The sequence below is a fragment of the Scyliorhinus torazame genome, chromosome 16 (genome assembly GCF_047496885.1).
Source record: "Scyliorhinus torazame isolate Kashiwa2021f chromosome 16, sScyTor2.1, whole genome shotgun sequence".
In the NCBI taxonomy this organism is placed as follows: Eukaryota; Metazoa; Chordata; class Chondrichthyes; order Carcharhiniformes; family Scyliorhinidae; genus Scyliorhinus; species Scyliorhinus torazame.
In genome coordinates, this window is record NC_092722.1 from 86,347,444 (window position 1) to 86,360,737 (window position 13,294).

At 50.9% G+C, this 13,294-nt stretch overlaps 1 protein-coding gene across 1 annotated transcript in view; it reads right to left on the reverse strand.

Annotated features, from left to right (window-relative positions):
* Positions 1-13,294, reverse strand: part of LOC140392923 (putative DBH-like monooxygenase protein 2) — a 289,303-nt gene that overhangs the window by 186,737 nt on the left and 89,272 nt on the right. Inside the window, exon 7 of the mRNA XM_072478705.1 lies at positions 5,908-6,074. Coding sequence (XP_072334806.1) covers positions 5,908-6,074 — 167 coding nt within the window. The remainder of the gene's footprint in view (positions 1-5,907; positions 6,075-13,294) is intronic.

Sequence of the window (13,294 nt, forward strand, 5' to 3'; positions counted from 1 at the left end):
GCTGACCCCCTTCTACAGCGTGTAATGCGCCACATGACGGAAGGGTGGCTCAAGGGGCAGTGCCCACAATTCTACAATGTCCGGGACAACTTGGCCGTCATTGATGGTGTCCTCTTGAAGTTGGACTGGATCGTGATCCCACACAGCATGCACCGGCTTGTCCTCGAACAACTGCACGAAGGCCATCTCGGGGTTGAAAAGTGCAGGTGGAGGGCCCGAGAGGCTGTATACTGGCCGGGCATCAGCGACGACATCGCCAACATGGTGCTCAACTGCCCCACCTGCCAAAGGTTTCAGCTGGCGCAACCCCCTGAGACCCTTCAGCCCCATGAGTTGGTCATGTCCCCCTGGGCGAAGGCAGGTGTGGACTTCTTTCATGCGCTTGGCAGGGACTACACCATTCTGATTGACTATTTTTCAAATTATCCGGAGGCCATACGCCTGTACGACACGACGTCATCAGCTGTCATCCGGGCATACAAAGAAACCTTCGCTTGCCATGGAATTCCGCTTACCGTCATGTCTGACAATGGGCCTTGCTTTGTGAGCCAAGAATGGTCTTCCTTTGCCACTTCATACAACTTCACACACGTGACGTCCAGTCCCTTGCATCGAACGGCAAGGCGGAAAAGGGCGTCCACATCGTGAAGCAGCTCCTCTGCAAGGCTGCTGATGCCGGATCTGACTTCTGTTTAGCCCTGCTGCCTATCGCCCGGCCCCATTGTCCACGGGCCTCTCGCCAGCCCAGCTGTTGATGGGTCGCACCCTCAGGACCACTGTGCCGTCCATTCATGTTCCTGAACCCGACCATGCTCCAGTACTGTGAAGGATGCAACAGCAGCGTGCTCAGCAGAAGGTGGTGCATGACGCTCGGGCGACTGATCTTCCTGCCCTGACGCCTGGAGACAACGTCCGCATACACCTACTGGAGGGTGGCTGGTCGGCAACCGCCGAGGTTCTCCGCTGCGTGGCTCCCCGCTCGTTCCTGGTTCGCATGCCTGATGGCTCCATTCGCCGCTACGAGATCATGCACTGGTGCCACGCCCTCCTGTTGTCCCTGATGTCGACTTCATTGAGCTTCCTGCCACTCTGCCTATTCCTCTCTCGCCCGTGGCCAGGCCCATTCCTCAGCCGGTGGATCCTGACCTACCCTTGAGGCGGTCAACCCGAATTCGTCGCCCACCTGATAGACTTGACTTATGAGCCTGTTTGAACATTGGACTCACTGAATTGTTTTACAGGACTGTTAACGTGTTTCTTTTCTTGTTGTTCCAGAAGTTCTCTCTCTTCGTTTGCTGATTGCATTTGTTTGTTTGTGGTACAACCTCGTTGTTCTGTTGCACCTGACACCTTCCTCTGTATATGGTTTAGCCTCATGTACATGTTGTAAATATTGCACACACATACTCAGATGCACTCAGTACACACTTATATTTATTAGCATGTAGGCACATATCCTTGTGAAAGGGGGGATGCCATGATATCCACATTAGTATATCATGGTGCAAACACACACACACACTGATGGACAGGTAGTTGGACCAACCAGCACACACATAACATCGCAGCCAATCACCAGTGAGAGCACACGCACTATAAAACAGGGAACACCACAGTTCCCGCTCATTCTACCAGGAGATAGCTCAGAGCACAGAGCTCACAGCGTGCCACTCAGACATAGACCATGTGCTGAGTGCCGCACTGAGATAGTGATAGGGCTGGGTCCACAGGTTAGCTGGTGAAGCATGAACCTCAGCAAGCAGTTATTAGTTGTTATTGTTTAAGACAATTAAGCAGAGTTGTACCATCCACAACCGTGTTGGATCATTTGTGTATCGGAACACCCAACACGACATGTACCTTTAAGAAAACAGTGATGTCAGAGAGTGGGTGGAGCTCAGCTCAGGTCAGCCATTTTGGCAGGTTTTTAGTTTCAGTTTTGAAAAAAGCTGGGTGTGTGTCTGTGTTTTGCAGTGAGCTGGATCTGCTGTGATCTCTGCCATGAAAGACTATCTCTGGATCATTTGGGTGATTTAAACTTATAATAGTGAAGCCTTTAACCTGATGTGATTTTGTTTAAAGGTGTTAAGTCTCTTGGAAGTTTGAAGGAACATTTTAAGGAGTTATTTACTGTTGCAATATTTTCTGAGTTATCTTTGAAGTAAGGGGTGTTAAGAGATCCAATGTTTATTTAAGATGTTCAGTTGAGTTCATGGAATAAACAGTGTTTTGTGTTTAAAAACTCACGTGTCCATAATTGTAAGCCCACACCTAGGGATAAAGCCGTGTGCTCGGAAAAGCAACAAATCCATTAAAGGGAGAGGTTGGTTGAGCTCCATGATACATTTTGGGGTTCTGAAAATGCCTCGCCTAGAACAACAGTTCTGGGCTGAGAGGGTTATAACTATCGGGAAACATTGACCAAGCTGGCGGGGCTCTTTTCTCTAGTAAAGAAAACACTGAGGGGATTGTTTGAGACTATGAAAGGGGCTTCAATAGGGTCAAGATAGAGATGTTCCCACTCGCGAGCGAGACCAGAAGCAATGGATGGGGAACTGTCAGTATGAGATAGTCGGTGACTATTCAGGAGAAACATCGTTACCTAGAGAGTTGAGAGAACATGGAACTCACTCCTGAGAGAGTGGGGAGGGGATGTGGAACTTGCTCCCATAGGGAGTGCAGAGGGGATGTGGAACTCGTTCCCAAAGGCAGTGGGGGAATGTGGAACTCGCTCCCACAGGAAGTGGAGGGGGTGTGGAACTCGATCCCACAGGAAGTGGAGGGGGTGTGGAACTCACTCCCACAGGGAGTGGGGAGGGGATGTGGAACTTGTTCCCAAAGGCAGTGGGGGAATGTGGAACTCGCTCCCACAGGGAGTGGGGAGGGGCTGTGGAACTCGCTCCCACAGGGAGTGGGGAGGGGCTGTGGAACTCGCTCCCACAGGGAGTGGGGAGGGGATGTGGAACTCGCTCCCACAGGGAGTGGAGGGGATGTGGAACTCGCTCCCACAGGGAGTGGAGGGGATGTGGAACTCGTTCCCAAAGGCAGTGGAGGGGATATGGAACTCGCTCCCACAGGGAGTGGGGAGGGGATGTGGAACTCGTTCCCAAAGGCAGTGGAGGGGATGTGGAACTCGCTCCCACAGGGAGTGGAGGGGGTGTGGAACACGTTCCCAAAGGCAGTGGGGGAATGTGGAACTCGCTCCCACAGGGAGTGGAGGGGATGTGGAACTCGCTCCCACAGGGAGTGGGGAGGGGTTGTGGAACTCGCTCCCACAGGGAGTGGGGAGGGGTTATGGAACTCGCTCCCACAGGGAGTGGAGGGGATGTGGATCTCGCTCCCACAGGGAGTGGGGAGGGAATGGGGAGCTCGCTCCCACAGGGAGTGGGGAGGGGTTATGGAACTCGCTCCCACAGGGAGTGGAGGGGATGTGGATCTCGCTCCCACAGGGAGTGGGGAGGGAATGGGGAGCTCGCTCCCACAGGGAGTGGGGAGGGGTTATGGAACTCGCTCCCACAGGGAGTGGAGGGATGTGGATCTCGCTCCCACAGGGAGTGGGGAGGGAATGGGGAGCTCGCTCCCACAGGCAGTGGAGGGAATGTGGAACTCATTCCCAAAGGCAGTGGGAGGGGAATGTGGAACTCGCTCCCACAGGGAGTGGGGAGGGGTTGTGGAACTCGCTCCCACAGGGAGTGGAGGGAATGTGGAACTCGCTCCCACAGGGAGTGGGGAGGGGTTGTGGAACTCGCTCCCACAGGGAGTGGAGGGGATGTGGAACTCGCTCCCACAGGGAGTGGAGGGGATGTGGAACTCGCTCCCACAGGGAGTGGAGGGGATGTGGAACTCGCTCCCACAGGGAGTGGAGGGGATGTGGAACTCGTTCCCAAAGGCAGTGGAGGGGATATGGAACTCGCTCCCACAGGGAGTGGGGAGGGGATGTGGAACTCGTTCCCAAAGGCAGTGGAGGGGATGTGGAACTCGCTCCCACAGGGAGTGGAGGGGGTGTGGAACACGTTCCCAAAGGCAGTGGGGGAATGTGGAACTCGCTCCCACAGGGAGTGGAGGGGATGTGGAACTCGCTCCCACAGGGAGTGGGGAGGGAATGGGGAGCTCGCTCCCACAGGGAGTGGGGAGGGGTTATGGAACTCGCTCCCACAGGGAGTGGAGGGGATGTGGATCTCGCTCCCACAGGGAGTGGGGAGGGAATGGGGAGCTCGCTCCCACAGGCAGTGGAGGGAATGTGGAACTCATTCCCAAAGGCAGTGGGAGGGGAATGTGGAACTCGCTCCCACAGGGAGTGGGGAGGGGTTGTGGAACTCGCTCCCACAGGGAGTGGAGGGAATGTGGAACTCGCTCCCACAGGGAGTGGGGAGGGGTTGTGGAACTCGCTCCCACAGGGAGTGGAGGGGATGTGGAACTCGCTCCCACAGGGAGTGGAGGGGATGTGGAACTCGCTCCCACAGGGAGTGGAGGGGATGTGGAACTCGCTCCCACAGGGAGTGGAGGGGAATGGGGAACTCGCTCCCACAGGGAGTGGAGGGGATGTGGAACTCGCTCCCACAGGGAGTGGAGGGGATGTGGAACTCGTTCCCAAAGGCAGTGGAGGGGATGTGGAACTCGCTCCCACAGGGAGTGGGGAGGGAATGGGGAGCTCGCTCCTACAGGCAGTGGAGGGAATGTGGAACTCATTCCCAAAGGCAGTGGGAGGGGAATGGGGAACTCGCTCCCACAGGGAGTGGGGAGGGGATGTGGAACTCGTTCCCAAAGGCAGTGGGGGAATGTGGAACTCACTTCCACAGGGAGTGGCGAGGGGATGTGCAACTCGCTCCCACGGGGAGTGGAGGGGATGTGGAACTCACTCCCACGGGGAGTGGCGAGGGGATGTGGAACTCACTCCCACAGTGAGTGGCGAGGGGACGTGGAACTCGCTCCCACGGGGAGTGGAGGTGATGTGGAACTCACTCTCACAGGGAGTGGAGAGAATGTGGAACTTGCTCCCAAAGGCAGTGGGAGGGGAATGTGGAACTCGCTCCCAGAGGGAATGGGGAGAGAATGTTGAACCCGCTCCCAGAGGTAATGGGGAGGGAATGTGGAACTCGCTCCCACAGGCAGTGGGGGGAATGTGGAACTCGCTCCCAGAGGGAATGGGGAGAGAATGTGGAACTTGCTCTCAGAGGGAATGGGGAGGGAATGTGGAACTCGCTCCCACAGGCAGTGGGGGGGAATGTGGAATTCGCTCCCAGAGGGAGTGGGGAGGGAATGTGGAACTTGTTCCCACAGGGATTGGGAGTGGAGGAATGTGGAACCCGTTCCCACAGAGCGTACGGGGGGTGGTGGAATGAGGAACTCTCTCCCATAAGGAGTGGGGGAGGGGGGCATAATGTGGAACTTGCTCCCATAGGGTTTGGGGGGGGCGGTGGGATGTGGGACTCTCTCCCACGGAAAGTATGGGGTGGAGGTGGAATGAGGAACTCTCTCCCATAAGGAGTGGGGGAGGGGGGCATAATGTGGAACTTGCTCCCATAGGGTTTGGGGGGGCGGTGGGATGTGGGACTCTCTCCCACAGAAAGTATGGGGTGGAGGTGGAATGAGGAACTCTCTCCCATAGGGAGTTGGGGGCAGGGAGAACGTGGAACTCGCTCCCACAGGGATTGGAGGGTGGGGAGATGTGGAACTTGATATGTTTAAGGCAGTGGAAGCTGGAAAAAGACAAGGGGTCGGTCGAGGGGACAGGAACAGAACGTGGAAGGGGTATAGGGGGATGGAGGAAGTTGGTTTGATACAGACACATCAGAACATGGTAGTCAGCAGAATGGCTTCCAATTGGAGTGGAATATTTCCACCTTTGGTGAGGGCAGACCTCTTCCTTTCTCTATCTCCGCCGGCGGGGGAAGGGCAAGGACGCACCTTGTTGATGGGTGAGGTATCACAGTATCCATATGTCTTAAACGAGGAGACTTGTGGGGGAATGAAGTGCATAGGGCCCACAGCCAGACCTGTCCAGAACATCCCAATATCGTACTTCCGCAATTCAGCCGTCATGTGTAGCCTGAACCCAGAGTGATCCAGCACCCCTACAATCAACAAGATCAACATTAATATCACTCAATCCCATCGGAATGGGCCCGAGGAGGTTCCGGAGATAGGGAGGAGTGCAGGGGCTGGAGGAGGTTACAGAGGTTGGGAGGGGCTCAGGGGCTGGAGGAGGTTACAGATATAGGAAGAGGTGTGGGGGCTAGAGTAGATTTACAGAGATAGGGAGGGGTGTAGCGTCTGGAGGAGATTACAGAGATAGAGAGCGGTGTAGGGGCTGAATGATGTTACAGGGATAGGGAGGCTGTAGGGGCTGTAAGACGTTACAGAGATAGGGAGAGTTGTAGAGACTGGAGGAGGTCACATAATAGGGAAGGGTGTAAGGGCTGAAGGAGGTTACGGAGATAGGGAAAGGCTCAGGGGCTGGAGGAGGTTACAGAGATAGGGAGAGGTGTAGGGGCTAGAGGAGGTTACATAGATAGACCATAAGACATAGGAGCAGAATTAGGTCACTCGCCCCATCGAGTCTGCTCCGCCATTCAATCATGGCTGATATTTTTCTCATCCCCATTCTCCTGCTTTCTCCCCATAATCCCTGATCTCCTTATTGATCAAAAACCTATCTCTGTTTTAAAGACACTCAGTGATTTGGCCTCCACAGCCTTCTGCGGCAAAGAGTTCCACAGATTCACCACCCTCTGGCTGAAGAAATTCCTCCTCATCTCTGTTTTAAAGGGTTGTCCCTTTAGTCTGAGATTGTGCCCGCTGCTTGTTTTTCCTACAAGTGGAAACATCCTCTCCACGTCCACTCTATCCGGGCCATGCAGCATCCTGTAAGTTTCAATAAGATCCCCCCTCATCCTTCTAAACTCCAACGAGTATAGACCCAGAGTCCTCAACCATTCCTCATACGACAAGCTCTTCATTCCAGGGATCATTCTTGTGAACCTCCTCTGGACCGTTTCCAAGGCCAGCACATCCTTCCTTAGATACGGGGCTCAAAACTGCTTACAATACTCCAAATTGGGTCTGACCAGAGCCTTATATAGCCTCAGAAGTACATCCCTGGTCCAGCGAAAACAGCGCCGGAGGAGAGAGCCGGGAGATTTAAAAAGCGCGGGAGGAGAGAGCCGGGACAGCGAAAACAGCGCGGGAGCAGAGAGAGCCGGGACAGCGAAAACAGCGCCGGAGGAGAGAGCCGGGAGATTTAAAAAGCGCGGGAGGAGAGAGCCGGGACAGCGAAAACAGCGCGGGAGCAGAGAGAGCCACAGCGAAAATAGCGCCGGAGGAGAGAGCCGGGAGATTTAAAAAGCGCGGGGGGAGAGAGCCGGGAGATTTAAAAAGCGCAGGAGGAGAGAGCCGGGACAGTGCTGGGAGAGGTGAGTGCACAAAAGGTGTGGCAGGAGTGCCTTTAGTCACGGAGTGCTGATTGGAACAGAGTGCATCTGAGTTTAGGTGAGTGACTGAGTGCTGATTGGAACAGAGTGCATTTGAGTTGAGGTGAGTGACTGAGTTTGGGTGAGTGGCTGTGTTTTTGTTGGTGTTCGGGTTTATCCTTGAGGTTCTATAAAGAAAATTTAAAAAATATATATTTAAATTAATTAACTAGTTGAATATGGCTGGACAGGTGATGTGTTGTTGCTGTATGATGGAACTGGTGGATCCCATTGAGACCGTCAGTGACCATATCTGCAGCAAGTGTTGGCTGCTCGAGGAACTTCGGCTCAGAATTGATGAGCTGGAGACCGAGCTGCACACACTGCGGCACATCAGGGAGGGGGAACATTACCTGGACGCTTTGTTTCAGGAGGCAGTCACACCCGGTAGAATAAGTTCTGTTAATTCGGACAGTGGTCAGGGACAGAGTGGTGTGACTGCAAGGGAGGCAGGTAGGGGGATCCTGAGTTTAGGAGTTGAGGAGCCTCAGCCCTTGACTTTGTCCAACAGGTATGAGGTACTTGCTCCCTGTGTGGATGAGGAAGAGGGCTGTAGGGAGGATGCGTTGACTGACCACTGCACCGTGGTACAGGAAGCCATTCAAGAGGGGGGAGCAAAAAGACAAGTGGTAGTTGTAGGGGATTCTATAATTAGGGGGATTGATGGCATCCTTTGTAAACCAGATCGCGAGTCCCGCATGGTATGTTGCCTGCCCGGTGCCAGGGTGAGGGACATCTCTGATCGGCTTGAAAGGATTTTGGAGAGGGAGGGGGAGGATCCAGTTGTTGTGGTCCACGTTGGGACTAACAACATATGTAAGACTAGGAAAGAGGACCTGTTTGGGGATTATCAAACACTAGGGACTAAATTAAAGAGCAGGTCCTCCAGGGTTATAATCTCTGGATTACTACCCGAGCCACGTGCCAATTGGCATAGGGTTGAGAAAATTAGAGAAGTTAACACGTGGCTAAAGGAGTGGGAAAGAGGGATTCCATTTCATGGGGCATTGGCATCAGTACTGGGGCAGGAGGGACCTGTACCGTTGGGACGGTCTTCACCTGAACAATTCTGGGACCAGTGTTCTAGCGAATCGGATAAATAGGTTGGTCACAAGGACTTTAAACTAGCAAGTTGGGAGGGAAGGGAAGTGTAAAGCTATGGACAGTATAATGGTTAATGGAGGTCAAGGCAGCAGGTTACGTGACAGGTTATTATGTAGAGATATGGGTTCAAAGACAAGGAAAATTAGGAGAAAGGGGAAGAGGAAAAATAATTTGCGAAAAGTTACTGATCAAGGTGTTAGGATTCATAACAAAGACATAAAAAACAGCATAAGTGTACTTTACCTGAATGCTCGTAGTATACGAAATAAGGTAAATTAGTTGATTGCGCAAATCATCGTGAATTACGATGATTTAGTGGCCATTACTGAAACATGGTTAAAAGATGGTCACGACTGGGAGTTAAATATCCAAGGGTATCAGACTATACAAAAGGATAGAATGGACGGTAAGGGCGGTGGTGTAGCTTTGTTGTTTAAGGATGGCATCCGGGCAATAGTAAGGGATGATATTGATGCTATGGAGGACAAGGTTGAATCAATTTGGGTGGAAATCAGGAATAGTAAGGCGAAAAGGTCACTGATAGGAGTAGTCTATAGGCCACCAAATAGTAAAAGGATGGTAGGGCAGGCAACAAGCAACGAAATAACGGATGCATGTAGAAATGGTACAGCGGTTATCATGGGAGATTTTAATCTGCATATCGATTGGTTTAACCAGGTTGGTAAAGGCAGCCTTGAGGAGGAGTTTATAGAATGTGCCTGGGATAATTTCCTTGAACAGTATGTAATGGAACCTCCAAGGGAACAAGCGGTCCTAGATCTGGTCCTGTGTAATGAGGCAGGATTGATTAATGATCTCATAGTTCGGGATCCTCTTGGAAGGAGCGACCACAATATGGTGGAATTTAAAATACAGTTGGAGGATGACAAGGTAAAATCAAACACTAGTGTTTTGTGCTTAAACAAAGGCGATTACAATGGGATGAGAGAAGAACTAGCTAAGGTAGACTGGGAGCAAAGACTTCATGGTGAAGCAGTTGAGGAACAGTGGAGAACCTTCCAAGCGATCTTTCACAGTGTTCAGAAAAGGTTCATACCGACAAAAATGAAAGACGGTAGAAAGGGGAAAAATCGACTGTGGATATCTAAGGAGGTGAGGGAGAGTATCAAATTGAAGGAAAAAACATACAAAGTGGCAAAAATTAGTGGGAGACTAGAGGACTGGGAAGTCTTTAGGGGACAACAGAAAGCTACTAAAAAAGCCATAAAGAAGAATAAGGTAGACTATGAAAGTAAACTGGCTCAGAACATAAAAGCAGATAGTAAAAGCTTCTACAAATATATAAGACAAAAAAGAGTGGCTAAGGTAAATATTGGTCCTTTGGAAGATGAGACGGGAGATTTAATAATAGGAGACGGGGAAATGGCTGAGGAGCTGAACAGGTTTTTTGGGTCAGTCTTCACAGTGGAGGACACAAATAACATGCCAGTGACTGATTGAAATAAGGATATGATAGGTGAGGACCTTGAGATGATTGTAATCACTAAGGAGGCAGTATTGGGCAAGATAATGGGGCTAAAGGTAGACAAGTCTCCTGGCCCTGATGGGATGCATCCCAGAGTGTTAAAAGAGATGGCTAGGGAAATTGTAAACGCACTAGTGATAATTTACCAAAATTCACTAGACTCTGGGGTGGTCCCAGAGGATTGGAAAGTAGCAAACGTGACACCACTGTTTAAAAAAGGAGGTCGGCAGAAAGCGAGTAATTATAGGCTGGTAAGCTTAACTTCGGTTGTAGGGAAAATGCTGGAATTTATCATTAAGGAGGAAATAGCGGGGCACCTGGAGGAAAATTGTCCAATTGGGCAGACGCAGCATGGGTTCACAAAGGGTAGGTCGTGTCTGACTAATTTGGTAGAATTTTTTGAGGACGTTACAAGTGCAGTAGATAACGGGGAGCCAATGGATGTGGTATATCTGGATTTCCAGAAAGCTTTTGACAAGGTGCCACACAAAAGGTTGCTGCATAAACTAAAGATGCATGGCATTGAGGGTAAAGTGGTAGCATGGGTAGAGGATTGGTTAACTAACAGAAAGCAGAGAGTGGGGTTAAATGGGTTTCTCTGGTTGGCAACCTGTAACTAGTGGGATCCCTCAAGGATCAGTGTTGGGCCCGCAGTTGTTCACAATTTACATAGACGATTTTGAGTTGGGGACCAAGTGCAAAGTGTCAAAGTTTGCAGACGACACTAAGATGAGTGGTAAAGCAAAAAGGGCAGAGGATACCGGAAGTCTGCAGAAGAATTTGGATAGGTTAGGTGAATGGGCTAGGGCCTGGCAGATGGAATTCAATGTTGCCAAGTGTGAGGTTATCCATTTTGGGAGGAATAACAGCAGAATGGATTATTATTTAAACAGTAAGATGTTAAAACATGCTGCTGTGCAGAGGGACCTGGGTGTGCTGGTGCACGAGTCGCAAAAAGTCGGTGTGCAGGTGCAACAGGTGATTAAGAAGGCTAATCAAGTTTTGTCTTTTATTGCTAGAGGGATGGAGTTCAAGACTAGGGAGGTTATGCTGCAATTGTATAGGGTGTTGGTGAGGCCGCATCTGGAGTATTGTGTTCAGTTTTTCATAGAATTCATAGAATTTACAGTGCAGAAGGAGGCCATTTGGCCCATCGAGTCTGCACAGGCTCTTGGAAAGAGCAGCCTACCCAAGGTCCACACCTCCACCCTATCCCCATAACCCAGCAACCCCACCCAACACTATGAGCAATTTTGGACACTAAGGTCAATTTAGCATGGCCAATCCACCTAACCTGCACATCTTTGGACTGTGGGAGGAAACCGGAGCACCCGGAGGAAACCCACGCACACACGGGGAGGATGTGCAGACTCTGCACAGACAGTGACCCAAGCCGGAATCGAACCTGGGACCCTGGAGCTGTGAAGCAATTGTGCTATCCACAATGCTACCGTGCTGGTCTCCTTACCTGAGAAAGGACATATTGGCACTAGAGGGAGTGCAGAGGAGATTCACTAGGTTGATCCCAGAGTTGAGGGGATTAGATTATGACGAGAGGTTGAGTAGACTGGGACTGTACTCATTGGAGTTTAGAAGGATGCGGGGGGATCTTATTGAGACATATAAAATTATGAAGGGAATAGATAGGATAGATGTGGGCAGGTTGTTTCCACTGGCGGGTGAAAGCAGAACTAGGGGGCATAGCCTCAAAATAAGGGGAAGTAGATTTAGGACGGAGTGTAGGAGGAACTTCTTCACCCAAAGGATTGTGAATCTCTGGAATTCCTTGGCCAGTGAAGCAGTTGAGGCTCCTTCTTTAAACGTTTTTAAGAAAAAGATAGATGCCTTTCTAAAGAATAAAGGGATTCGGGGATATGGTGTACGGGCCGGAGAGTGGAGCTGAGTCCACAAAGATCAGCCATGATCTCATTAAATGGCGGAGCAGGCTCGAGGGGCCAGATGGCCTACTCCTGCTCCTAGTTCTTATGTTCTTATGTATTCGAGCCCTCTCGACATGAATGCGGACATTGCATTTACCTTCCTCACTGCCGACTGAACCTACACGTTAACCTTAAGAGAATCGTGAACAAGGACTCCCAAGTCCCTTTGTGCTTCTGATTTCATGAGCATTTCCCATTTAGAAAATAGTCTATGTATCCATTTCTCCTTCCAAAGTGCACAACCTCACACTTTTCCCACATTGTATTCCATCTGCCACTTCATTGCCCACTCTCCTCGCCTGTCCAAATCCTTCTGCAGCCCCCTTGCTTCCTCAATACGACCTGTCCCTCTACAGATCTTTGTATAATCTGCAAACTTAGCAACAGTGCCTTCAGTTCCTTCCTCCAAATCATTAATTTTTTTAAAAAAATTTAGAGTACCCAATTCATTTTTTCCAATTAAGGGCAATTTATCGTGGCCAATCCACCTACCCTGCACATCTTTGGGTTGTGGGGGCGAAACCCACGCAAACACGGAGAGAATGTGCAAACTCCACACGGACAGTGACCCAGAGCCGGGATCGAACCTGGGACCTCGGCACCGTGAGGCTGCAGGGCTAACCCACTGCACCACCGTGCTGCCCCCCTCCAGATCATTAATGTATATTGTGAAAGTTGTGGTCCCAGCACAGACCCCTGAGGTACACCACTAGTCACCGGCAACATCCTGAAAAAGACCCCTTCTGCCTTCTGCCTGTCAGCAACCCTCTATCCATGCCATGAACACAATGGACTCATAATTTATTTAACAGTCTCCTATGTGGCACCTTGTCAAAGACCTTCTGGAAATCTAAATAAATCATGTCCACTGTTTCTCCTTTGTCTAACTTCCTTGTTACTTCCTCAAACAACTCTAACAGATTTGTCAGACATGACCTCCCTTTGACAAAGCCGTACTGACTCAGCCCTATTTTATCATGCATACAATATAGAACATAGAACATACAGTGCAGAAGGAGGCCATTCAGCCCATCGAGTCTGCATCGACCCACTTAAGCCCTCACTTCCACCCTATCCCTGTAACCCAATAAACCCTCCTAACCTTTTTTGGTCACTAAGGGTAATTTATCATGACCAATCCTCCTAACCTGCACATCTTTGGTCTGTGGGAGGAAACTAGAGGTAGGGCAGTGGATGTTGTCTATCTGGACTTCAGTAAGGCCTTTGACAAGGTCCCTCATGGTAGACTAGTACAAAAGGTGAAGTCACATGGGATCAGGGGTGAGCTGGCAAGG